The 26,972-nt window shown below is 39.8% G+C and overlaps 1 protein-coding gene across 1 annotated transcript in view; it reads right to left on the bottom strand.

The window, feature by feature from the left end:
* ERCC6 (ERCC excision repair 6, chromatin remodeling factor) overlaps nucleotides 1–15,995 on the bottom strand; it is a 49,768-nt gene extending 33,773 nt beyond the window's left edge. The window contains exons 1-4 of the mRNA XM_082486531.1: nucleotides 15,541–15,995; nucleotides 12,889–13,009; nucleotides 10,406–10,514; nucleotides 7,805–8,519 (exon numbers count right to left, since the gene is read on the bottom strand). Coding sequence (XP_082342657.1) covers nucleotides 7,805–8,519; nucleotides 10,406–10,514; nucleotides 12,889–13,009; nucleotides 15,541–15,971 — 1,376 coding nt within the window. The 5' untranslated portion in view covers nucleotides 15,972–15,995. The remainder of the gene's footprint in view (nucleotides 1–7,804; nucleotides 8,520–10,405; nucleotides 10,515–12,888; nucleotides 13,010–15,540) is intronic.
* Between the last annotated feature and the right edge of the window lie 10,977 nt (nucleotides 15,996–26,972).

Here is a 26,972-nt window from a genome sequence, read left to right as displayed (position 1 = left end):
CTTCCCCCAAACACACTCCATTTTCTGGGAAAAAGGATTTCTGAACTATTTCAAAATGTGAGGATATTCACATACTCCTCTTTTTTTAATTTTTAAAGTTATTTGTCCAGTTTTTTGAAAAGCTCTGCATTGCTTTCAAGCATTTGAAGATAAACTGCATCTAGAGGTTGACAAACTGTGTTTTACTTCCAGCCTTGCTATGCACAGTCCAGTGTGCTTTAAGCTTATGGGCTGAGTGCCTTATGTTTTCAAACCTACTAGACCAATTTTATCCATGTCAGGAAGAAGCAGCATAATCATAAAACCGTTAGCTAATTTCTGGCCTAAAGTTGACAATATCATCAGCTATGGAAACTTAAACAGTTTATTATCTTGATTTATATCCTGACCTAATTAGCCAAAAGGAGGAAGATAGAAGTAACCGTTAAAATTTCTCTCAAACAACTGCCTGTAAGACAGCTACCACTCCTGACATTTTGCACTTCGAACCTGGCATACAAACCAGAAGACACTACAAAACATCTCAAGCGTTGCTCCACGTCCTTAAGACTTCAGCCACACCGCTATCTAGCTCAGTCACGTTAAGAGCAGACACAACTGGCACAATGTCACATACAGTACCATAACTCCTTCCAGCCTGATATGAGAAGTGCCTTCTCCACTAGAGAAAAATCCTCTCAGCTAAAACCATTTAAAAATAAAATTTGATTCAAGTTTTCTATCTTGAACACATAAGTGAAGAAAAAAAAACCAAAACCCAAGAACAGGCAATGAAGGTGTAAAGTTCCCCTTGTATTTTTTAACTACAAAGGCAGTTCTATGGGCAATTAAACCAATGATGCCTGTCTTCCTAAGGACACTACTCTTCATTCTCTGGTATGAAATAAGGTGAAAACACTAAGACACTCTTCTTGCCGCTAGGTCATTCAAAATCATCTTCCACGGGATCTGCAAACTCTTAACAAGACTTAAGCTCAAGCTGTGTTTTCTCCAGTGGCAGCTTAAACAGAGTTTCTCTTCTCTTCCTGACCACTTCAATGAACTTGTTGAGACTTCCACTTAAAGGTTTCTGCATCTCTGGCAAATTTGTTTAAAAAAAACCTTGGGTTAGGGACAAGAGAACAGGGCAGAAGTTCAACACTTCACATATAAACAACACACATACCCTTTCTCACAAAAGAAAGCTAATTATGACAGGTTTCGAGATCAGCTTTTCACCAGTATCTTTTGAGAAATCACAGTCTGCCTTTATGGAACCAGTCACCAATATGGAACTATGATATTGTTTTATTATGTGAAAATAAACACCACCGTCTCCAAATATAAACAAGTTACAATAACTGCCCAAAATGACTGCACTGAAAAACTAAAAAACTAACTAAGACAACACAATGCTTGTGTTGAGGGCCAACTTCAATGGAATATATTTTGATCTCTTAAGACAGGAAGTCTTCAGAGGCAAAAATCACAACGGAGAGAAAAAAAATCACAAACGGAGAGAAAAAAAAAAATCACAAACGGAGAGAAAAAAAAAAAATCACAAACGGAGAGAAAAAAAAAAATCACAAACGGAGAGAAAAAAAAAAATCACAAACGGAGAGAAAAAGCAGCACTTGCAGAGGTTAAAAAAACAGGACGGACACAGATTCTAATTAAAAACTGATGAGTTGCTAATGTTTATTATTGGATTGTTCCGATTTCATTGTATGAAATCATCTATCCAGTTAAGTAGTAAAAAAAGAACTTACTAAAAATATATGAAGTGTCGAAGTTTTCCCCATAGATACTTTTATGTATCTATCCTAACACAGGAATGGAAATCTCTATCTTAGACAGTCTGTTAAATGCTTGATTTAGGAAAATAACATTCATGCTCTGGAGTCTAGCAGGCAGATATAATACATTCTAGAGGCACAGAATAAAAACGCATTTATTTTTGTTCAGTACTACCATGTTGTGTTATCAGGGACTGATGCTCGATTATTCTTCTGAGTTCCAGAAAAAGATCAAGGATTCAGTTGACAAATGTTGACAGTCATTGCTTCAGACTGCGTAATTACTGGAACCGAGACACATCATAACTTGATTATTTTATCTGACCGGGTTATGATAAGACTCAAAACAAGGAAGAAAACTCCTACTTACCACACTAAAATCAAAACAATTGTAGATTACAAAGCTTCCGAAGTGACAGCTAGGTAAAGAATCCATATTAAACTCAAGTAGGGCAATAATTTGTACAAGAGTTTCTTTCTAATTCTATATTCCAATATGAATCGCCACCAGCCAGCACTAGTTTCAGTCTCCCCTGGGAAGAAACAGATTGCCCTCTAGTGTACGTTAGAAAAAGTGATCCAGAAACAACCAAGAAGAAGCATTTCTGAGATTTGCTTGTAGCTTGTAGTGTCTGTCGTACAGACACTTCACCTTAATATAACTACTACACTTTATGCAAGAAGTGATTGCTGTTGCCATTTCCCTTAAAATTACTAGATACCTAGAAAATACGTATGTCTAGAATTTGAACTAATAAATCCTGAACTTAATTTTCCTAAAGAAGAGTTTACTTTATACACGCTGTATCTGTTACTTTACTGAAGTATATAATTACACAAGCTGTAGTACTGAAGGCTCTGGGTGCTACATCTCTTTCAAAGGTCTGGAAGTTTTTTTCCCCCTCAATTATGAGTTTAAAGAAAAAGCTGCAATTTGTTGTTACCACTAACAAATTTCAAAGTTTGAAGAAGCTATTTAGTTTTTGAAAGGCTGTGAACTTAATGTAAGACGTTGTATTAAGATAGTCTTCACTGAAGCTTCATTATTTTCTTTAAAAAAGTGTAAATATCTAAATGGCTGAAGCAGCCTGGTCTTGTACCTTTCCCCAGGAGTCAAACTTTGGAGGGAGAAACACAACTCATACTTGACTTAACTACACAGTAACATATTTACCATTTGGTCAATATGTTCCTTATGCACCTTACCTAAACGTCATTAGTATGCCTAAACAATCAGAAAATACAGGTTTTACTCTATCACCAAGGTCTCTTGAAAATGAAAGCATGACCTTTAAGAAATGTATTTTATGTTGTCCACGGTCATCGACATAAATACAATTTTATCCTGAAAGTGCAGTATGAAAGCCATATATCATGCAATTAAATCTTTCTTAATATAAGAATGCATTCAGATACTAAGCCCATTTCCCACTTATTGCAATACCCTAGAAAGAAATTCTACATCCCAAACAGTAATGAGCACAATTTGATTTTTAAAAGAAATAATACAGTCAGGAATCAAGCTGAGTGTTTAATATAGTTTGCATTTGCAAAGCACAATATGTTTTCTATTTTAGACAGCTAAGAATCCCTTACAGATTATTCTAATTTGCTAAATTGAAGCATTCAGCATTACTTTTCTGATCTAACTTTTTATGGTCTAGATGGGTGGGTTTAATTGGTACGTCCTAACAGATGTAATGCATGCAGTTAGTACCACAAGTCTCCATAAGTAAATTAAGACTGATGTAGACAATTACACACTTGAGCTTAGAATGAAAGGTGTACTCAGCGAGTGAGCCAAAATATATCTTCATTTGTGTCTTGGCTTTGTCATTTTAAAGAGCAGTTAGGATGCTCTAAGAAAGTATCTTTCAGGAAAGGTAATATTTAATCCTTTTTTAATTTATAACTGAAACATCAAGAGATTCAGTGACTCAGATACTTCAAAGAGAGCTAGCACATGAAAACTGATCTGATTTGAGAAAAACAACTTATTTTCAAGCAAATTTTTTGGTTTGATTCTTTGTATCAACCGCTTTGTGCACTGATAGCCACAACTTCCAGCTACTCGGCTGCTTGGATGTCACTTGGGTGACGTGGAAAGAAGCAGCTTTCCTAGCCTTGCCTCTGAGCGCTGGACAGCAACTGAAGAATTCAAACAACTGTACTCCACAGACTATACGGAATACACAAGAAAACACAGATATGGCACTTATGTCTTATAACATGACACGTAATTCCTTCCTTGAAGCAGCAGGCAAATACATACTGACAACTGCTATGGGAATAGTGACCGCAAGACTGCTAATTTTTTGTTCTGTTTTGACTCTAGGCTATTACGTTATGCAGATACTGTATTGGTGACGTCAATAATGTAACACATTAACTACATATATTATAAGCAGCAAAAAATTACTTGGTTATGCTTTGCATTTTAATACATACAAAGGAAAACCAATTAATATGCAAAAAATAATCCTGATAAGTTGCAGTTTCCACATCTGCAAAATCTTGAGAATACTACAAGAAAACCATGCAGCAATTTTGTTGTTAAGAACACAGAAAAGGCTGATTTCCTATACATTAAATCTGTATACAAGGTTCCTTTTATTTTGTGGTCCTAGGTAAAAGAAGTTGAAAACGGGTGCATTTTCAATTATTCCATAGTCTTCAAAGAAACTGGCCCTCCCTTGACGGGACCATTCCACCAGGCAGGAGGCAACAGGTTAAAATTCCACCAGCACCAATTCTGAACACTACTAGACCAAGATGGTCACTGTTAAGTATGACAAAACATACATCCATAACATACCTGTTGATGGGCATTAAGTCTCAGACCTTCAGCACCATCCTAGAGATTGACTGCCTAATCCTCTGGGTTCAGCTGGTAATACTCAGTATGAAGGACGGCTGGGAATGATGATACGCTACTTTTCACTGAATCTTAAACTTAACTTTTAGCTGCTTGACAGTATCCTACTTATTTACCTTACTCTCCATAACCCTGATGTTCCTTGCTACTGTTCATTATTCTTGCAGGCTATGATTCACCTTAGATGTTAACCTTTCCAGAATACATTTTTTCCCCGTGTGCCTGCACAGCACAATGGCTCCAGTAACAGTAACCAGAGAAAGGCAAGACCCACGCAAGGGAAAAGAACAAATTACTGAGAGCATAAGCTGAATTCTAGTTTCACGCTCATCTTGCTTTGAGTGACTATGTCGACCACTGCAAGCAGGCTTTAGGAGGAAAGGAAAGAGCTGTGTCCTCTCCTGCCTGGCCTGTTTACAGCACGTAACATCAGCTCCTGTTCTAAAAACAGTCTCTTGTTCTAGAAATGCTTTGCAGTCCTACAGTTCGCTAATTATCATGCTTTAAGAACATCATCGTCTTTTCCCCTTGACACAGACCAATCTCTTCAAGTCCCATCTCTGAAAAGTTTTAATGTAAAGGAAACTCATTTTCCCTCTTTAAGAGCGTAGGACTGTATTCAGCACCAAGCACAAGACTAGATGTTCAGAAGACTAAAGTAATCCTAAAGGATTTTCCCCTGCCTCTCTCAGGGGTAAAATACACCATAATCTCACCCATTTGTTTGCATTCAAAAGTGAAACTGACATGAAACAAGACATAAATGTAAGCAAATGACAGCATTTCTATAGCATTCTTAATATGTTTCTTAATTCACTACATTTTATTTTCTCATGGCATTTCCCATAATGAAGATTACCTGGGGGTGTCAGCATAAAAACGTCAATGTGGACAGCTGCAGCTTAACAGCCACAATAACTGCAGCTATGAAATTTTTAAGAGATGTAGTGTTTTGGTAGCAATTACAGTTATTGATATTTCTAAAATTCATTTAGGCTTTTATTGTAACTTTACTAACCAAAAGAAATGTAGTCTATGATATGACTTTGCTAAGGATAAATTGTCACAATCTTAACGTTATTAAAAAACGTGTTTGAATGAATTTAAACTGTGAGTCATATTAAAACTTTCAATCAAAATAAATTACTCTTGATGAAAACACTGAATTAAAAATGATTTAATATTGGTCTAATTTAAATGCGAACAGTACAGTTTTATTCAATAATACAGTAAATATTTTACCATTTAAGTACAATTAATTTTTGTTAATGCATCCAATAAAAAACATATTTCTTTTTGACCCTTTGGACATTGCTCAGATTAGCCTCTTGCCAAAATCTTCTACTTAAGAGCAATAAACTATGCTTTAACTTTGAAAAGAAGCATCCAGGGATTGCAAATCTATTGCTTCATATCAGCTCCTGATCTGCCTTTATAACCCGGGATATGAAAGTGAAGTTGGGCTCTTCCTATCTGAGGTTTTGTTACCAGTAATTCTACAATTGTGAGTATCTCTGCTATCAGAAAATACTTCTTCCTCCAAAGCAACTCAGCCTTACGCCACAGGAAGAGATGGTGTTCACACCTCTACTTCTTGACCCCTTCTCTGATACTGCTTCATTTAAAACGTTAAGATTTTGTATTTCCATAGAAGTATAAAATTTGAGTCTCCCAAGCATTAACTGAGCTCCTTTGCTAGGCCTTATCACTACATCAATCACCCTTCACTGACAGCTCAAATACCTATTCTTCCTTTCACTCTAGAGCAGCTGTTTTCAAGTTGGAATCCATGATTTTCTAGAGGACTATAAAACTACTTGAAGGACATTCACTAAAGGTAATTAATTAAAAGTAAGCATGCTATCAACAAGCTGAAGTTCATTATACAAAGCTCAAGCCTTATACTAGAAAAGAGACAACATGCCAGTGGTTAGAGAACAATTAAAACAAAACAACCATTTTAGTGATCTTGACCTTTTGACTCCCAGTATGGGCAGAAATGGCTCTTAGCTTCACGGGCATGTCTAGTTCACATTTTAACAGCTTAACAAATTACATGTCACTTTGCTGCCCCTTCAAAATGTTTTCCCAGCAGTTGTGAAAATGGAAACGTTGCTCAGTCTTATTGTTAGGAGCTCAACAGCTATGCTATCGGTAGAGAAAATATTTTAAGAGCACACTGTAGAGAGATCATCAACACTTAGCTGTACTTCCCCACCTAACATACTAGATTCTCCTTAGAAACCTTCCTCAGTTTACAACCTCATGTCATCACTGCAGTAGAAAACACCACTACTACCACCATTATCACTATCGCTTTAGATAAGGATGTTTCTACCCTCGCTCTCGTCAAGAACAAAGAGAGGAAAATCGCTGTCAAACAGCAGCTCTTTTTGGACTTGACTAACAGCAGTATAAATAAATGTCCAGTCCTCATTACTTCTGCCTTTTAATACAAGTTTTGCAATAGATAATAAAATAATATAGCTATTGCCCTTTCCAGTATAATGATCCTTTTAATATTGATTTTCAAATGAACGTGTTAGCCATATAAACCATATGTAATTCCCTTGGATTTCAATAAACTAACAGATTCTACAAAAAGAGTATGCAACTATAATTTATTCAAATTATTTCTTCTTGACTAGTGTTAATTATTTAAAGCCAAAAACTAAGCATCTCACCCCATCCCAAACCAATAATTTTTCCCTCATTGGAAAAGTAGATCCCTCCAAAGAGGGAGGGAATTGTCTGTCTGCACTCTAATTTTGTCTATCAAACAGAAGACAACTTTTTTTTTTTTTTTAAAGTAGGTATATGATCTACAGACAAAGGCAGTACTAGTACTTAAGGATAAAGTTGCCAAGTAATATGTTGTTTTGACTTTGGGCACATTCATAGTTCTGTAAACAACAAACACACACTGATATACAAATAGCTGAAGTATACAAATATACTGAAGGACCTATAAAAATCAGGAAAATCTAACATCAAAGTCCTTATAATTAAGAGGTATGTCTGATTCCTTTTGGAAGGTTATGATCATTTTGTCTCGTTTTCCTTACTTCAATTCCTCGCAGTGTATTACAGACATCGCCTTTTGCATGTTCAACATAATTTGTTCATGTTACTAATAAAAATATCTAGGACTAACCTTAGTCTCTGTTTATAATAGTCTTCATCTCCATCATCTCTCCACCTCTTTACTTTGCGCTTCCTCAGTGTATGCTCTTCTTCCTCAGAGCTTGGAAAGAAGTTAGCATCATCTTCAGCTTCTTTAAAACCTCTCTTCAACGAATATTTTTTTCTTTTTGACAAATTCCTGAGTTCATAATCAGAATCATTCTCAGCCTGCTCTTCCTCCTCTTCTGCTGCTTCTGGATCAAAGAGCTCCTCATCAGGTACATACTCAGACTCCCCACTATCATCCTCCTGTTCACGCCTCACCTTCTTGTCCTCAAGATATTTCTTTTCTTTTGGAATCTCTGCCTTTGACTGAATCTGGAGGGCATGCTTCTGAAGTTTTCTCAGGTGTTTTTTTAAGCGCTTATCTGTTTTTGACAGGGTTTTACCCCTCTTTTCCCTTGTAGTAGATGTGGGTGCTATGCACTGAACATTTTTGGCTTGTGCTTTCTTTTTTGCTCCTTTTTGAAGAGATAACTTCTTTCTTTCAGATAACAGCTTATCTTGATCTGCTAAGTACTTCTCAAAATCAGACGTGTCATTTAGCATTAATCGTCGTGTCTTCTTCTCTGGCTTCTGAGGTATTTTAGTTCCAAATGGAGTCATCTGGCCAGTACGAATAAGCTCGTCCCACTCCGTTTCCTGAACGGGCATAAGCATACTGCCAAGACATGATGGACCAGGTTCTACAATAAAAATCAGAACATACGGCATGCCTTTAACACCTTCTGAATAACTCAAACACAGGAACAAGGGTGTTTTGGTTCCTCCCCCCCTCCCAGCTTTATATACATTCAGTTCAGTTTTTATATACAACTTAAAAGTCCAAATTATTGTCACACATAATACTTGAAGTTCAAAAAAGGCAAAACCCAACAAACAGAAGGTTGAAAAAGACAGACTGAAACTTTTACTTCAAACTACTTCTCAAACTTCATATAGGAAACACTGCACATACTATAAAAATGCAAATACCTCTGAAACAACACACAGCAGCAATAACTACCATAAAATTAGTCTCCCATGGCACAAGAACTCTAATGTGCTCCCTATGCTGTCAATTCAACCTATGTCATCACGTTCAGTGCAAGACTCTACTGCCTTCCCATATGCAGCAACATAGTCCATTTTTATTTTATTATTGATTTTCCAGTCCTATTCATAAGTTTGAAATTTGACATTTCCATTACCATACCAAGACAGACACAAATATTACAAAACACATAAAAGACTCTCTTCCCACATACTTCAAAAAAAGGAAAAAAACCTAAACTCCATCTTCCTACTCTACAATACTAATATTAGGATTATGAATTTAAAAGTCAGACTGGCCGCACAGCACATTGCCATAAAAGAGCACTTCAGTTTAACTGTATACATGGTTACTATACATATTAACAGAAACTATAATTGGTATTTGAAACCAAAGAGGTGGAAAAGCTCTTGAATTCAGGAAGCTGAAGGGGAAATCCAGCCTGAAATCTATTATTAGGATCCAAAATTTCAAAACAGCTGTACCAGAACTGCCAGCACAACATGCCACTGTATATGGTCCCATCTAAAGCACTGCATTTATCACCAAAACATGTTTAACGAGTAACAATGATGCATCAGGCATGAAACTCCTCCCTCTCCACCCTCTCAGTTTCTCAAACTACTGAAATTACTCAACTCCATTTTTTCTGTCTTGGGCCCCATTCACTTCCTAGTTACATTTCATCACACTGGTTGCCTGAGTTTTACCTCATGAACCCGTTCAAAGAAAAAGGATTAAAGATGCTTTTCTACTAAGAAAAGTTTACTGAGGTTCTGACTCCTGTAAGATTTGTTGAATCAGAGGAGAAGCACGAGTTCTGTGAGATCTGGAATCCACTCCAGCCACTTCTGCAACGAACAAATAGCACAGAGAGCTCACACCTCTGCAAACAACCATATAACCCCAAAGGCGATATGCACATGTCAATGGGGTCCAAACTTGCCCTGCAGAATATTGCAGATTAGCGACTATGGCAAAGACACAGCCAAGCTGGAGTTACATAATCCAAGCTCATCTTGCAGAGAGCAGTGAGAAAGAACACCTAGCGAAACATCGAGAGCACAAATATCCTACTTTGGAAGAAGCCTTATTTATATTTTTCTGAAACACAGCACAGCCTGAAGAAGAGAAGCACTTCCCCCTTCCATTTCCAGCAATACTTCCCAACAGTAAGAAAAAACAATTTTGTTAATGCTGATTGATAGCACCCAGCATATAAGATGTAATTCAATCATGATGTTAGTCATCTTTATCAAATTAGCTGTGAAAAAATGCTAAGATTTCCAATTTATTAAGCCCAATACTCTAATGTGCCTCAGCCATCCCTACTGAGCTGAACACGGATTAACATCCATTACTTAAAACTTCCCACATGAATATGCCAAGATCTGCAATTCTGCAGGTGCAGAGAATAAGTGTTCTTAACTCTCTCTTTGAAAGCAAACCACTGAAATATATTTCCTTGTTGGCAAAGGTCTTGAAAACTAGCTTCAAGCAAAAAAAAGGCATTACATCAAATTAAGTCTTCTCCCATACCTTCATCTTCCTCAAATTCAATCTCATTTACTTTATCAAGAATGTCTGTTCCACCAAGAATTGCTTGGAGACGCTTTTGTTTTGCTTTGATCTTCTTCAGCTGTTGTTCCTTGAATGATAAGTAGATACACAATTGAATTTTTAAACTGGTTCACAAACTTGTTATTCTTTTAAACAAGACTTAAATTACTATATTTGCAGGATTTTCCACCAGAACCTCATATTCAAATGTTCATAGTATTGTATTTGAAACAAAAAAAAAGTGCAAAAAAACTGTCACCACAATAATCTGTAGGGCTCAAACACACAGAACACACACAATTTTGTGTGTACAATCACTTTACAATATGTGTACAGTAAGATCAGATTGTTCATACACACAAATTTCACATGCACATTATGCATTTTTATGTATGTTTTTTTAGGTCATTTTATGAATGTGTTGATTTTAGTGAAGGAAGCCCATCAAGCAGATTAGTGATGTGCACAGAGAACACCAAAAGATTTGTTCATTATTTGCAAGAGTGGGTCAATGGTTTATAAGCAACTAAAAAAAGCTACAGGATTTAGAAGGTTTGGAATGTTTTGCCAGAAAGAAACTGAAAGTGTAAATCAGTCCATCATCCTAATATATGTTTGTACACAATGAATGCAAGAGTGGTCACAGCTAATTTAATAGCAAAAACTACAGAGTATGTGAAAAACATCAACATTGCAGACGCTGTAACAAGTACACTTCATTACTGCTATGAAAATAATTCATAGTTAGCTCTTCTGTTACACCTTTTATCTGATTGTAATATCCTTAACTGTATATTTACTGGTGATGTTGTGATTCCTTGGTGTTGCTAACTTTCACTTATGAAACAAGAAATTCCAACCAGTAAAACAAAGACATAGGCAACACAGTTTTCCACATTTCTGACTCTATTCTTTACCTAGAGAGGCATATACTTCAGTAAAAATCAAGTTCATTGAAAATGAGCAATTTTTTTTTTATTTTTGGTGAAGAACAGTACACTAGCCTGCCCATGTCTTCATGTAGCACTTTTCAAATCACAAAGGGTAAGTATATTGATGTACGGTACAATATATTATCTCCCATGTACGCACTATTATCCTTGCTACCAGAGTACTTTATATCATAAAACACTCCCTGTATGACAGCTCTAAGGAAATAGCTGTCTTGTACCAGCCATTAATTTCCCATTTGTCTCAATAACAGAAGAATTCAGTTGTCTTTAACCGTTTTTTTTTTTAAGTACTACAACAGGAAGAGCACTAAAAGGCACTTCTCCATGCAAAAAGTAGCTCAAGATCAGCTTTAAATACACTGCCCATCTCCAAACAGCCTCCAAACCACTCTTGAGGTTATTAGGACCACTTTTACAGATTATAGTTTTCATACAGGGATTTATTCTTACACTTCAAGGACTGTTAGAGATGGCTAACAATGAATTTGTGACGAGGTTTAAACTTCCCCTGCAACTAACACTTGTGTAAATAACTTCAAGTAATATGAAAACAAGTAAAATACAGTGTCCAATTACATGATCACTCTTTATTGGTAAGTCTGATTTAATGCATTTCTTCTCAGTACTTCCAGCTACTTGTTCCTAGTCCCGTGCTACGGTTCAGTACTGTCCCCCTCAATCTCTTAATTGGCCAATTGTTAGCACAGTGTTACCCAAGCTGCTGAAATGATGAAGGTTAAAAACCAACCAACTGAACAAGTCAGTGGCAAATGGCCCGAGACTGGGAAGAAGCATCTGAGAGCACAGAACAGTAAGTTTTTCAGTCAGGCTTATCATTAGGGAAAATGCTAGGGTGAATTTCCATCAGATGGAGAGCTGATCAAACTGCTACATTCCTGATCAGGAGAAGTTTCCCTTTTCTCAAATCTCCTTCTTCCTATTCACAGCTGCATAGGTCTATTGCTTACATTACCTTGATGCCTGCCAGACTGCTCTATGAGCTCCTTTAACTTACTACTTTGGCAGAAAAAAGAGGAAGCAGTTTCTGCCAAATCAGTGAGTTAAAACAGCTCACAGAAAGGAATGATGTGTACTGGTACCAGAAAGATAGAGGCAATGGAAGAGGATTAAGGAAAAGAAGGTAGGGAATGAAGACCACAAGAGCTGTGATTTAGGTCAACTATTGAATCATGCCCTAACAATGATTTGCTAATTCTCCAAATACTACTGGGAGTGATTTAATTAAATTAATGCAAATCAGTCTTATTAGCAGGTCCTGGAACTTCAAATAAAATAAAATTAAAAAAAATAATTTAGCTCTCATTTTCACATCTTTAAATTGGTTATTTACATTTTAGTAGAAAATTAAGCCATTTAAAAGGGAAGGAACAGCAATCGTAGACTGACTCTGAACTATATAATTAAGCAAGAATTATATCACATAATCCAAACCTTAATCCAAAGTACAAGATAAGTATTGTCAGCAGGAAATTAATATAATCCCATCACCTTGTTATATTTTTGCCGTTTTACAGAATCTAGTTTTCTGTTTATATCTTTATTGTCAGCAGCTTGAGGTGAAAGTTGCTCAATAATTTTATTTATTTGCTTCAGAGATGTTGTACATGATCTGAAAAAACAAGAAGATTGCAATGTACTAGTTAACTCCAGAAAGAAAGATAGCACATTCTTGATTCAGACAATTTAGAAATTCCAGAAGATTTAAGGTAAGATTAAAAAAGGCCTAAACGTAAGTTTCTAAATAAGCATCTCATAGTTAAACAACACTGAAAATACTAAACGCTTTAAAAAATTGCATATCATAAAATATTTTTAAACAATATTTTGCTAATACTAAAATTCGAAGGGCGAGGAAACCAAACAAACCACTGCAATATTTAGTACTCAAAAGTTACAAGTCTGATGATGATAATCAGCAAGTGATAGTTGTTGCTTTTATTATTCAAGATAAACAAAACTCAAACCAAAAATCTCAATGGGAAATCCCATGTTTTCATTTTCTAAAACTCTTTTAATAGTTTGATGCCATTATACAAGGAAGCCTATTTCTTTTATCTTTACGATGTCTCTTTTACACAAAGAACAGACTACAAGATATAAATACAGTTTCAGCAAGACAGACTAGCTCAAAGAATTAACAGCACATCATAATTAATGCACTGGCATTTTTCATGTTTCCATATATAATATGAAATTCCGGTTGAAACACATACTACAACTTAATATCATCTGTTTCTGCTGTTGAACTAGTTTGCAAAGGAGGCACTGCCCCACTGTCAGAAGCAACAAACCTAGCTTTATTGATTCAAATAACAGAATATCTCATAAGGATACACAAATTATCATCTCAAAGCATTATGAAAAGTGTAAAAGAAAACTCTTTACAACACCCGCAAAGTGGCCATTATTCACCTCACGCGCAAAGAAAAGCACTACAAAAGTCTCCGCAATTGTCAGGGAGTAAATTGTTGGGTCATGTTTCTCTCCAGCTCTAATCTGGATTCTACCACTGTTCCCCAAGGAGATTTATTCTACCAGCTCCCCAGCTATCACTGCCATCTGCACTTCTCCATCGTCTTTCAACAGTTTTGAACCATCCCACCCCCCTTCTCAGTCTTCAGTTTTGTTGCTTTGAAGCACATCATCTTCTTGCATGTCTCCCACCTTTTGGCTCTTGCTTCCTTGGCCCTAATGTCTCTTGACACATACAGTTACTGTCCTCCTCCACAAAGCTTTATTTAACAGGACTGCCAAATTTACGCAGGATTTAACTTCAACTATTTTTTATTCTCCTTCCTCTGCTTAAATTTGTGTGAATATTATACAGTCATCCAGCTTCTACCGTGAACTCTGTGCTAACTACTCAAAAACCACTTCTTGCCTGACTTTACCACTAGTCATGCATTCCCCGTGTTACAGGACTTTAACCAACACTACCATGCTCTACTCATAGTCTTTACTTTTGTTAGTCCCTCTGCTCAACAAGTCAGCTATGTCTTTGCTAATTTTCTCCCAAATCAACTTTCAGACTTGCATATTACATATTATATGGAAGAGGTTCTACAGGTCTGCAGAAACCAGTTGTACCCCCCTCATGTAAATATTGTTTTACAACTTTAAGTGGAGAGTGAAAATACAGGGGTAAGAAAAGTCATAGGATGCTTCTTAAAGAATAATAGGAAAAAATCACCTAATTGACAATGCTGTGCACCACTCCTTCAATAATCTAATTGCAATGGTTATGCTGCTCCATTCTTCCTCTCAATGACCATCTTACTTATTATGTCCTTCTGCCATATAACATCTGAAATTACGTTCCGGTTTTGCAAACTTAGTTAGTTTCATATATCCACACCCAAACTAGAAAATTAATGAAGTGCATTAAATTAAGCATATGCATAACAAAAGAGCTATGCAAGAGTTCACATAGGTAATGGAGGCCTACAGAACTCTTGAGCACTAAAATCCAACATTAATGCAATACAGCTAAAGATGCACAGGTAGTATTATTTACCTGCAGTAGTTCACACAGTAACTCTATAATGAGACTAGAAACAGAAAGGGAGATCTAAGATCACAACTCAAAAGATTAGTGGCTTCTATCCTGCAAAGTCTTCTACTATCAATATATAGTGTTCATTAAGCATTTGATTCTTTTAAGGTGTCATTAAGTACTTCATACAAGCATTTGTGATAAGGTTGTTTTGGCTGTAGTCACTCATGACATGGAGTCATCCAAGTTACATAAGGCACGTAACCAGAAGCAGATAACCCCATGGAGTATACAGAATTGAAGAAGTGGCACTTTTTGTGACTACAAATTTGAATAACAGAGTATAACACAGTTCTCCACTGCCCAGAAAAGCAACATGCATCTTGGTAAGGTGGGAGACAAAGCAGAAAAAGGAGATGTGCTGTCCTCTACTGCCTTGATGCATGACTGAATTAGTGAAATAAGAGCAATGAAGCATTGCTCTGATGTGAAAAATATTTTCTCCTTTTAAAAAAAGTGGGTGACTCAGAAGAGTACATGTGCTCCAGTGCCTTTAAAACATGTTTTCATCTTTCAAAAACATGAGACACTGAGCCTCATTAGATAGTCAGTAACAGAAAGGAACAGTAAGAAAGGACACAATTTACCTTATGTCATCCAGCACTGACTGATATTCTTTCTCTGCATCAGCTATTTTTGTTGCTTTATTAGCTTCATTAATTGCATTATCTACTTGCTGAAGAACTCCTTGCTCCAATACATCCTGGTCATAGACATCAACTCCTAAACCTTTGAGCTCAGCAGCCTGTGCGCTACATGAGATGGACTGAATCTGCTGCCTGTTGATCTGTAAAAAGGGTTGTCCTCTTCTGGGCACCTCCAAAGGAACCGCCATGGAAGACGATGACTGACTGGCAGAGTTAGGAATTGTAATACTGTTATCCAAGTCACTGTCACAAACACCATTTTCTTGTTCCATTCCTGATTCCTCTGCATTATGCAGGCCATTATTGCTTGAAGTAGTAACAGGGTCTTGTTCTTGGATACTGTCTGGCACGTGGCTGTTGTCTGTTGGCATCCTCAGCTCAAAGGCAACAAAGAACCATATTATCATAAGTACATTCACACACACAAGGCTCCTTATGGAGACTGTGCCCCCCAAAAAGTAAGCAAATCAATAAGCATGTTTCTTTATGAAAAATTCTTGTTTCAAAACATCTAGTTGTCTACTCTTCCATGAGTCCTCCCTCCAAAGGCTTCTCCACACTAATTTCCACAATCCAAAGGAAAAGTGGCCAAAACTTCTTAAAGGCAACTATATGGAATACTCCTGGAAAATGCTGATCTCAAGCCAAACAAAACAACCTGTAAAAATTACACTCCTTGCCAGAGAGTGAACTCAATCTTGTGTGTAAATGGTCATGCTGCAGAAGACTATAACACAACAAAAACACATGCAACTTAACATATCCTAAACCAAAACCCAAAAGTTTTTTGAACAGGATAAGACTCACCAGTGAAAGCACTGATGACAACAGTTGGCTGTAGTTTGACAATTCATAGAATGGTTTAGGTTGGAAGGCACCTTAAACATCACTTAGTTTCAAGCCCCCTGCCACGTTCAGCTTTGAAGAACATAAAGCATCTTCGTTGCTATGAAATTAACACTGGAGCTGGTATCGTTTGGACCCATCAGGGTGAGACTATCTTCTGAAAGGATGTATTTTTTATCAACTTCGGGGAGAAACCAGTGTTACTAACTCGCAGGAAGACACTAATAAGGCAGGTGGGCTTCCTCAGCAACCCCTCCTGGCATGGCAGCCCGTTGACCTCAGTCCCAGCTCACGGTTTTTCTTCCATCAGCTCCCAACACGCACGCACCGGGTTTGGCCCTGCACCAGCCAACAGGCACCGTGACCGCGCCGCGCACCGGCCAGCCCCCCTCCAGGGACCCCGGACGCCGCCCACCCCCCGCCTACACCGGCCCCCGAGTTCCCACGCTTCACCACCTCCCCCCGCCAGCGAGGCCGGAGCCGGGACAGGACAGGACAGGACGGAAGGCTGTCCCTCGCGGCTGCCGACAAGGCCCCGCCCGGGATGGAAACGCGAGGGGCTCCGAGGGGCTCCGGGGGGCACCGCCTCCCCCCCGGCCTCTGCCCGAGCCGGACAAGCCGCGGCCGGAGAGAGGGAGGCGACCCTGCCGCGGGACTCACCTCGCCGCTGGGGACCCGGGGCGCCTCACCGCCGCTACGCACGGCACCGGCCTGCCCACGCCGAGCGCGTATGCGTCACTTCCGCAACGTCCGTGACATCACAGTTGCGCGTGCGTCGGGCGGCAGGGAGAGTCGGGCGTGTGTGGCATCGTGTAGGCTGGGCTTGTGGCGGGCTGAGGGGTGAGCCGCCGTGGCCGCTGTCTTCGGCGCCGCTGGCCTCTACCGTCAGGCTGCTTGGTTAGTGCGGTGCTGCCTGGCAGAGCAGGGGGCCGGCTTGCGCCGCCGCTGGCCCACAGGCCGCCTGGGGCTGGCCGCGCTGCGGGGGGGTTGATGCTCGAGGCAGAAGGAGCCGCTTACAGGGACCACTGGAAGATTTCAGTTTCCCCCCTTGACATGCCGTAACGTGAGGTGATTGTCCTTTGAAAAGCTCGGAGAAGGAAACGTGGTCTAGTGGTTGCAAGTTAGCCCAGGACTCAAAAAGAACCCCCACGCGTTGTGAGCAAATTGTGTAATTTGATTGCATCAAGGTTCCTCCAAGGGAAAAAGAGAGAAGGATGCTCCACATCTTAGGATTTTGCAGCAGGATTGCTTATAGGCTTCGTAAGCAATCGGTGAGAGGAGCAATGTTTCAAGGGCTACAGGTCTCATGCCTGCTGGGCTCTGTAGCAGCAGTTTGTTCTGTTTTCTGCATGACTTTCTGTTTTCTCCCCGATTCTCTGGTAGCCACAAAAGCAGAAAACTAGATTTTTCTCCATGGCACCTGTCACAGTCTGTGCCTGCTTGCTTTTTCCTTCTGTTTCCCCATTCCAGTGGCATGAGAGTCTTGGACACAGCTCCTTCTCTTTTGGGCAGCAGAACTGAACTTACTTGCTGACAGCCTTGGGCCAACCATGAGAGGATAAATACGTGGTAGAATATACATGGAAATTTTTTGCTAATTAATGGCTGAGGCAGATAGAGTTTAACAGGGACAATTTGTGATTCACTTTGACCACAGAGTTGCTTTCTTCAATTATCTTTTAGTTGTCCTGCTCCATGTCCTCTTAGTGCCATCTTTTTGCAATGAATGTCTTGAAACAAGATACAGATCTAAAAAAGTGTATTATTGTTTTGTAAATTATTCAGGAGACAAGGCATATGTAAGTAAGTGACAGCCATCATACCTTATCCTTCTCACACTTAATTTCAACAAAATGCTACAGACCAAGAGAGAAAGAAAGCTTGTCCAGTAATGATAACACATTTATAGTGCACCTTTGATCCAAAGAAATCCCAGCTCCTGCTGATTAGTCACCCTGCATGTAGAAGATTATGACTGTAACTATGCAGAAATGCCACAGTTGTTTAACAGGAATAGCAGAGGTAGTGTTTGTATATTACTAGATGTAATGTTTAAATCATGAAAGTTTAAGGATGTAGGTTAGGGTGTATAGGGAGAGAAGATAACTTTTATTAGATTTTGGGCTTTGTCGACTTTACACGCTACCTTTAGATATTTGTACACATTGGTGAGATCTTCCCTTCCTTCTTCTTTAGGCTATACAGTACCAGCTCTTTTCAGCCTTTCCTCATAGGGGAGAGGGTCCAGTGCCCTGTTCATCTTAGTGGCCCTTAGCTGGAATCTCTCTAGTAGCCCCATATCTCAGCTGTGTTCCTACAGTGCATTGATGGAGCCCACATTGCTGTGGTAAAACACTGTTGATAAACAAAGTACCCAGTGATCCAAGCATTTCAAACATCACTGAAACATTTTTTTGCCAAATTTGTGGCATACTTACCACACCCACAGAGTCCCCACACACTTGCTCCAAGAGTTGGAGTTCTGTTACTTTTTCTCATAAATCACCACCATTAATTTCTAGTAAAACACTGTATCCTACCAAGTTCTCTGTGTTTCCAGCTCTTTAGGACACATTATACCGTTTCCTCTAATACCCGCTAGTGTGAATATTAATGAATAACTCTCAAAATTGTTAATTGCCTGGCTTTATTCTGAACTACAATCACAGATCATTGCCTGAAGATGCTCCTTTCCCTTCTATTCCCTTATTCCCTCCATCCCCCAATGTCTGGAATTCTCAAGAAAACACTCAAAATAAAATGGTGCTTACTTGATATGCTCTTTATTTTTGTTTCCTTTGCTCTGAAATATGCTATCACTTCAAATATCCTTTAATGACTAGAATGAGCAGGCTTATTTTTAATGTTTGTTGCCTTATTCTAAATTCAAGGAACAATGCTTTGTAGTCGCTGAAACAATTGAAAATGCGGAGTGCAAAGTCTTTCAGCAGAGTGAGAAAAGCAGCGACCAGGGGGCATTTAAGGACAGAGCAACATCAAGCTGTTGTCAAAACTAGACTGAATGGTAGGCTCAGTTTTCCAGAAACTGATTAATGAGGGGGAAAAGATAAGTTGTCCTGGAAGAAGAAAAAAAGAGCTTTGTATTATTTGCTAGGAGAGGAGTCTTCAAATGAAAGACTGCTTCTTTCCCAAGCTTGAGAGGAAAAGGAGTGAAGATTTTCTTATATGTTAGTAGACTTCCATGGGTTAACAGATTACTAATGTGAGAGATGGTCAGTACTAAGTCCAGAAGAAAGAGGATATAATCCAACATTAAATACTAAGGGAGGTACTCACAAAAAAAAGCAGTTACACTGGTATCTGACTGACTCCAAACATCCCTGGTAGAGCTTGCTTATAAAGATCCCTATTTTGTATGAGGCCTATATGGGACTGAAGATGATCTTTGTGGGAGTGTTCTGAAACCATGATCTAAAAATGCAGGAGGCTCTTCAGGCAGAGACTGATCAATGTCACCTGTCTGTGAAACACCATACACACTGGGAATGGTGTATAAATAATAAGTCTATTGTGCAACTAGTCTGTTGCAAACTGGGTCAGGCTCTCAGATGGTGTGAACGAAGGCTGTTTGACCGAAGTCTGCTGAAGCTGGGTCTCCCACCATTTGAAAACCAATGTGGCTCCATGGAAGTCATAGCAGGAATAGGTTCTGTAGGCCTTTAAAGCTAGTTCCGTGGTGGCCCATCCTTGACGCATTTCCAATGCCATGCCTTTCTTTACCTCTTCTACCTCAACACAAATTTTGCTTAAGCAGGTGAGATCTATAGTTTCAATCTGTTTGCAGCCTCGGCTGTTGTCTGGCACTGTCCATTACAAAGGCTGTAAAAGTACAAAATCTATATTAAAAAACAGAATGACTTTGAAGTTATATTTTGAGTGCAGTCATTTTCACAGAGAAAATTAATCTCTGATGAACCAAAAGTTCAAGTCTGCTTTCAGCTACGTACACACATGGCTTCCAACCCTTTCACATAGTCACTGGCAGAGTCCCAGGCATCCATGTTTCTTGGTATTTTACTGCAGTATTTCATTTCATTTACCTTCATTTTATTTTTTTTTTTTTCTACATGTAGATGATGTAGCAGTGCAGCTACTCTGCTAAATTACTGGCAGTGTTGTTTCCCGGGTAGGACTAGTTCTGCTTGTTTGGTTAGGGTTTTTTTTTTAATGTTAATGTAGCCACAATCTTCACCCCCTCCCATGAAAGCATTAGTGATGACACTAAATCCTTGCTGGAGCTGGTTCTGGCAGCTTTTGACAAGCGGTAATTATGCTCTTTTACTTGAACTAGCAAGACTGGGAAATTAAATTGCATGGACATCTTCCCTTTCTATCAGCCTTGAGGGATTACTGAGAAGGATCCTGGCAGAGTGTGTAAAGCAGCAGCTCAGAGCTCAGCTGTCAGCTCTGGAGGTCTGAGAGGAAACGCAAGCAGGCTTCCGAGGAAGCCCAAACAGAATAACAACTTGGAAAGGAAGCAATTTGTTTTGGTGACTATGAATTGGGTAATGAAAAATCAGATTCTGTAAATGATTGTCAGTGATGAGGGGGAAAGGAGCAGTGGTTTAATTTTTAGTCCATAATTTTTATTCTGTTTCCTACTCTAAAACATTATCCTGATAGTTGTGGCCTGGGAAGTCTATGAGGAACACATCCCAGTGATGTACCCAGTGTATCCAGTAATAACTTGCCGTGTATAAGTCCCTGGTTCTCAGCAGGAGATGATCCTCTCAAGCCCTTTAGTGGCCTGGTTGTGCTGTTAAGGGTGTGCGCTGCTGACAGTTGGCCAAATTTTCAGTCTTGCTTTTTCAATTAGGCCTTTACTCCACAGATTTTAGTATGTATTTTGCCAAACTGAAGGCTAAGGAAGGACTTTGTGACAACATATTTATGGATTTTGTTCTGAGGAAATCCTGTACATGAACTATGACTGATTGCAACGGAGCCACCACACAGAAAGGCTGGGACTGACCAGCTAAGGAAAAAGTAATCTGAACCATTACATTTTCAGAGTTAAGTGACCCCAGGATTTGAACATCTTCTTCGAGTTCTCATCACACAAGTGTTGACGTGCATTAAGGTGACCTGAGATGGCTGAGCCTCTGGCATGTGACTGCTACTCTTATTTATGGAGCAGTCCCGGTGGACACAGTGCTTTGCTAAATATTTAAAGATGCTCCTTGTCTCAAAGTGCTTAGGCCTAAGATTTTCATTTATTCATAGATTCATAGAGCTTAAGGCCAGACGGGACCATTAGATCATTTTTTCTGACCTCCTGTGTGACACACAACAAAAATTCTCACTCAGTAACTCCTGTATCAGGCCTGTGTCTTGGAGCTGAGGTAGCACAGATGGCTTAGCAAGGCATCACGCTTTGATTTAAATGCACTGAACAGTAGAAAATCCACTACATGACTTGGTAGATTGTTCTAGGGGCTACTTCCCCTTGCTATGAAAAAACATGTTTCAAGTAGCCTGAAACACGCTAGCTTTAAAAAAAAGCCAGGTGCTTAAATAAGGGGCTGGCCTGTTAAACACAGTGGAGGGAAATACTCCAACAGAATTTTGGAAGAAGCCACAAGCACAGTTTTGTAAAACCTTGAGACTGAATTTCAGGGGGGCAAACTTTCCCTTACCCGCTTAGAAGTCTGCAATGGGATGGACACCTCAGGTTCCACCTAAAACTTCCCTAAGAAATTACGTGCTTCCCTCTGCTATGGCTATTCCTAGAAATGCTGCTTTTGCGGCTGAGCTGATCAGCTGGGTACACTCCTCCTGCCTGAGGCCAGTTTAGAAGCTGAAAATCCCAACGCTACGCTGGAGGGGTCAGTTAGTCAGGTATGGAATGTCCTAGTGCCCACAGACAGCACTGTTCTGTTAAAAAACAGATGGCAGCGGCAGATTTTAGTGCATATCAGTTTAGCTTCTCTAGTTTTCTGTCCTTTCCCGATGAAGTATCAGCTGTGGGTGTGCGCCAACACCCTAGGGAGTTTCTGGGCTGGTGGTGAAAATGCTCAACACTGAGGCACACTGACACTTTTAAAACAAAATGCTAAAACTGTGAAGATGTGATGAAAATAGATAATAAATGATTTAGGGGCTGCATTACTTCTCAGGAGGGCACAGAATTGCCAGCAGCATTGGCAGAAATGGGAATTCCATCCACAGTAATAAAGCATCTGTATCTCTGTACCAGGGAGTTGAGTGGCAAGTATCTCTCAGAGCCATACCAGTGTAATAAAGCTAATATATCAACTTAAGAGAGATGCTAAGCTCTTTGAAAATAATTGTGTAGTTGGCAAGCAATCGTTTTTACTCTTTATATTGCAGAGAAATAAAAGAGGGTTTTTTCCTCCCTCTCTCCCTGCTGTGGTGCATTTAGGAAATTAAATGCAGAAATCTACTCCTAATGCACTATTAGGTTGAAAAAATCATGACTGCAAATGGGAACAAATTCCAGAAGTGAAGGGTTCTCCCACTACTTTACTGTGGTTAATTGCTCACCTTTTCCAACAAATATTGCTGGGCTGGGGCTCACATGTAAGGAAGTTCTTGACAACGCCAAATTTTTAGGAAAGTGCCGTGTTTGTGCTTATTTGGGCTGCATGTTTCTCCAGAGGAAGAAAAAAAGTAACTTTCTAGCCGAATCTGCTGCAGCTCGTAGAGGACTGTTCCTGAGCTTGCAGCCAGACCATTGCTTCACATGTGTCTTTGCTGTCTGTCTTTTATAGCACTTTTTAAGGCCCCGTATAAAAAGCCAAGAAACAGAGATTAGTTTTAAGCACAGAGTAAGCACGTAATAGGATGTTGCCAGAGCAATTGCATCAATCTCCTGCAGCCAAAGAGGGAAGTTGAACCTGGGAGTTTATTGAGTCTTTGCAAACCAGCCTTTCACGTTTTGCGTACTTCATAGCTGTTCAGCGGGAAGCTTATGATGAGGCTCTGGCCCTCGTATCCCAGAACCAGGATCTTCTGCTTCCGTCTTCCCTCGGCAGCCATAGGCTGCTGCTTTCTCACCTGCTGACGACCCAGGCTGGGTCTCTTTGCAGAGTAGGATGATTCCTAAAGCTCCTTGGCGGAGACACGCTAAGACCGTGTTTGAACTGTCAGATGGTGCCAGGAAGAGAAGCATATAAAAATATTCGAGCACTCGAAAATCTTTCACCTCCTCAGAGCCGGTAGCGGCCACCTGCCCGCTTTAACACTAGAGGGAAGCATCGCCTAAAAGAAATCACAAAGGCTTCTAAAATAGCACAATTTAAAACGATTTATGTGCCTTGGAAGGGAACAAAACACTGATTTCTTTTTAAAGCCTCTGTTTTTATTGGAATACATTATGGGAGGCCTCATTTGTTGCCCAGAATGCTCTTGGCCAGAGCGAAATTCAACCTTCCTGATGAGGCAGGCAGATTCAGCTTGCGCTGCTCCGCTTTGTCTTAGCCGGGCTCTCCTGGGACAGCCTTCTGCACAGGGCCTGGAGGTAGTTCAGCCTCTATAAATAGCTCTTTGCTGAATTCTTGTGTGAGCAGATTTTGAAGGCTGTGCCAGAGGATAAAGACTTGTGTTGTTTTAGTTCACTTTAGACTGACACACTCAAACAGATTTCCCCGTCTGGCCTCAGTTTGTACTCAAAGCAGAGGCCAAGAAGATGAAATGTCAGTGCCTCACTCTGTATTTATTTCTCCTTAATTGCAAGGCTATAAGCAAAATAATAGGGATTGACTTAATGATGGTGGCTATGTGGGGATGGTTGTGGTCCCTGAGGACACATTCCCTCTCCCCCTTTATCCCATTAGCTCCTCCTGTTGCAGTGTGGATGCTGTACCATGTTAGGGGTAGATAATGCGCAGCTCCCTCATCCATGGTAAGGACTGCTTCCATGTCTGTAAACTGCATTTTGCGAGGTTGCACAAAAAGACCATAGAAAAATGTGAATAGTTATTTGAGGGCTCCACAGCAGTTGACAGTAACATAGAGAGGTAAAAGGCATCTATTGTACCGAGCAGAGTCTTGGAAGTTACATTTCTAAAGTAGGGACCGGGTAGCTGAAAATCCTGCAAGTTAGTTCCGGCAAAGGGGGAGTGGGAGTATGATTACCTCTTCTTTCTCCCACTCCCTTTTTTGTCAGGAGTACAGGGTGTTCGTGGATAAGGGAGGTGGGGTAGTAGAAAGGCCCCAGGAGCTTTGGATATCTTGCCCAAATCTTTCAATGAGCTCTATTCAATGGAGATGCTTCTTTCTTCTTCTCCTAGACTTACATCTGCCTTGCTTCAGCTGATGACCGCAGCTACACCTAGCAGGGAAAGGAGGAAAAAAACGTGCTCTGAGGCAGTCTTTTTCCAGTCAGGTAGGAGGGATGAAACACTGCTGAAGGAGAAAGGGAAGCAGAGCTGAGGCGTGCAGACGGGGCCAGAAGGAAACGTGTAGAGGGGGACTGTAGAGAAAAGAACAGATGTGAAGAGTGTGGGAAGGGCTGTTATGAAATCTGGGCTGTTTTGAGTGCACTTAAGTCTTTGAATTGAAGCGAGGTATGGCATACACGCTGATGGGCCCAGGCGCTCTAAGATCGCTGTGATGAAGGTCTTGAGAGATAGGTCTGTTGTCAGAAGGTGCAATTGCAGACACTTCAAATGGATGGCAGGAATTTAAAAGAATAATAAAATTTATGAGTTACAGCTATCAAGACCCTGTTTAGAATCACTTAAGCTGTTCCATGAATTTATCCTTTAACAGGTTCCAGACAGTGCCTTCCTTTCGTCCTTTTGGCAATGCTTAAAATGTCCTGAATCTCTGCTGAAGTGGGACTCGGTCCACTGTTCCTATTGCATCATGCTGCTGCTCCAGCTCAGCCGTATACTGCCTCTAATAAAGGAACTTTCACAGTGTCTGTCCGCAGTTTCATTCTGTTGAATCCCTTGGACACCTCATCATCTGTGATTCTCACCAAAGGCCTTGAGATTTGTTTTGTTAAACAGCTAAAAGAAAATTGCATTGGGAAAGCTGCTGATGTGGTTCCTTTTGCCTTTCAGAACATAATCCTGCAGATCTGTAGTTATTACAGCAGATCTCTGTTTAGAGCAGGGAAGATTTCTCAAGGTGCTGTTTAAGACTTCCTGGTTTGTGCTGCAAATTGTTAATCAGTCCATGACAGCATAAATAAAATTAAAGGGTTTAATTAAAACTAATGAATGAGTGAATGGAGAATACACAGCATGTTCCACTTGCAGAGCGCTGGTACTGTGAATAATTAAAATGTCACAAAGTAGGAGATGTCTTAGTAAAAATGTTGGAGCTGCAAAAAATAGAGGCCCCTGAACTTTGGTAGTTTGGGAAGGTTTTGCTCTTTAAATTGGTTGAAATTGGTTTACGTAAATTAGGGAAAAGATACAAAAATATGTAAAACTTTGATTTTTATTAGGATGGAGTTGAAGTTGGAAGCTTGGTGCCAAACAAACCCTGCTGCATTTTGGATCGGTTTGTATGTCTGAAGAGCTAACTGTTTTCATACTATATTAATTCTAAGCCTGTATTACCCACGGGTTTAGTTTCTTCTTTTGACTCATCTGTGACTGCGTTATTGCAAAGCAAACTTGTTATTACAGGTTATTACACTGTTGTTACTTGTTAATGTTCTACCTACTCAAAGCACAAGCATTCTTTTGATTTAAACCCAAACCCAAACCATAGCCTGAGCTGGATCTGCCTTTGGCTCAGGTTTGATGTATATGACATAGTCAAATAACAGGCCAAGAAAGTCATTTTAGCTGAGCTTTTTTAAACAGATCCAGGGGGCATGAGGTGGGAGTTAGAAAGATGAGGCCAAGAGGCTGACCCGACTGTTGTAAATCTTGGGATTACAGATTAGGCCCAGAATATCAGTTCTAGGAATAATAGGAAAACATCTTCCATCTTGCTGCTTTACAGAATCTTGCTGTTGTGCGTGGCACAATGCGTTTGATACCACCGCTCTGTGACCCGTTCTGAAGCTGGTGCTCTCCTCCTCAGCTCCAGACTTTTACCCAGATCTGACCTTGTAACATCTTCTGAGGCAAGGAGCCTGTTGGAGGATGAAATAGGATCTGGATAAATGTCCTGGCTACTGACATCGCTGATGGAATAGTAATGCCCCCGCAGCCTGCTTTTTGTGTCATAATGGCCCAAGGTGAGCCTCAGTGAGGGACCTTCTGCAGTGCAGGGTTTTAACTACATGTGTTGGGAGGTTTAAAAGGTACCGTACCTCCATCAAGTGCCTCTAGAGGCCATGATCTAATGGTAGGCAGTATTAGATGCAAGTTAGAATAGGGTGAAAAGGTGAAGATCATCTATGAGGTAAGCAGCTATTCTGTTGTATAGTCCTAGCTCTGTATAATGTAATTTCTTAAGATGGCTGAGTGAATAAATTTACCTTGAGAATTTCCACCAATTTAGCTTGGTAGGTTAAGACTAGAAGAACAGTTTAACTTCCAAATGGCACCATGGAGTCTTCCATGTCCAGACTGGGCATA

Source organism: Vanellus vanellus, assembly GCF_965231255.1.
Source record: "Vanellus vanellus genome assembly, chromosome: 7".
Classification (NCBI taxonomy): Eukaryota; Metazoa; Chordata; class Aves; order Charadriiformes; family Charadriidae; genus Vanellus; species Vanellus vanellus.
This window is presented reverse-complemented; position numbering and strand designations above follow the sequence as displayed.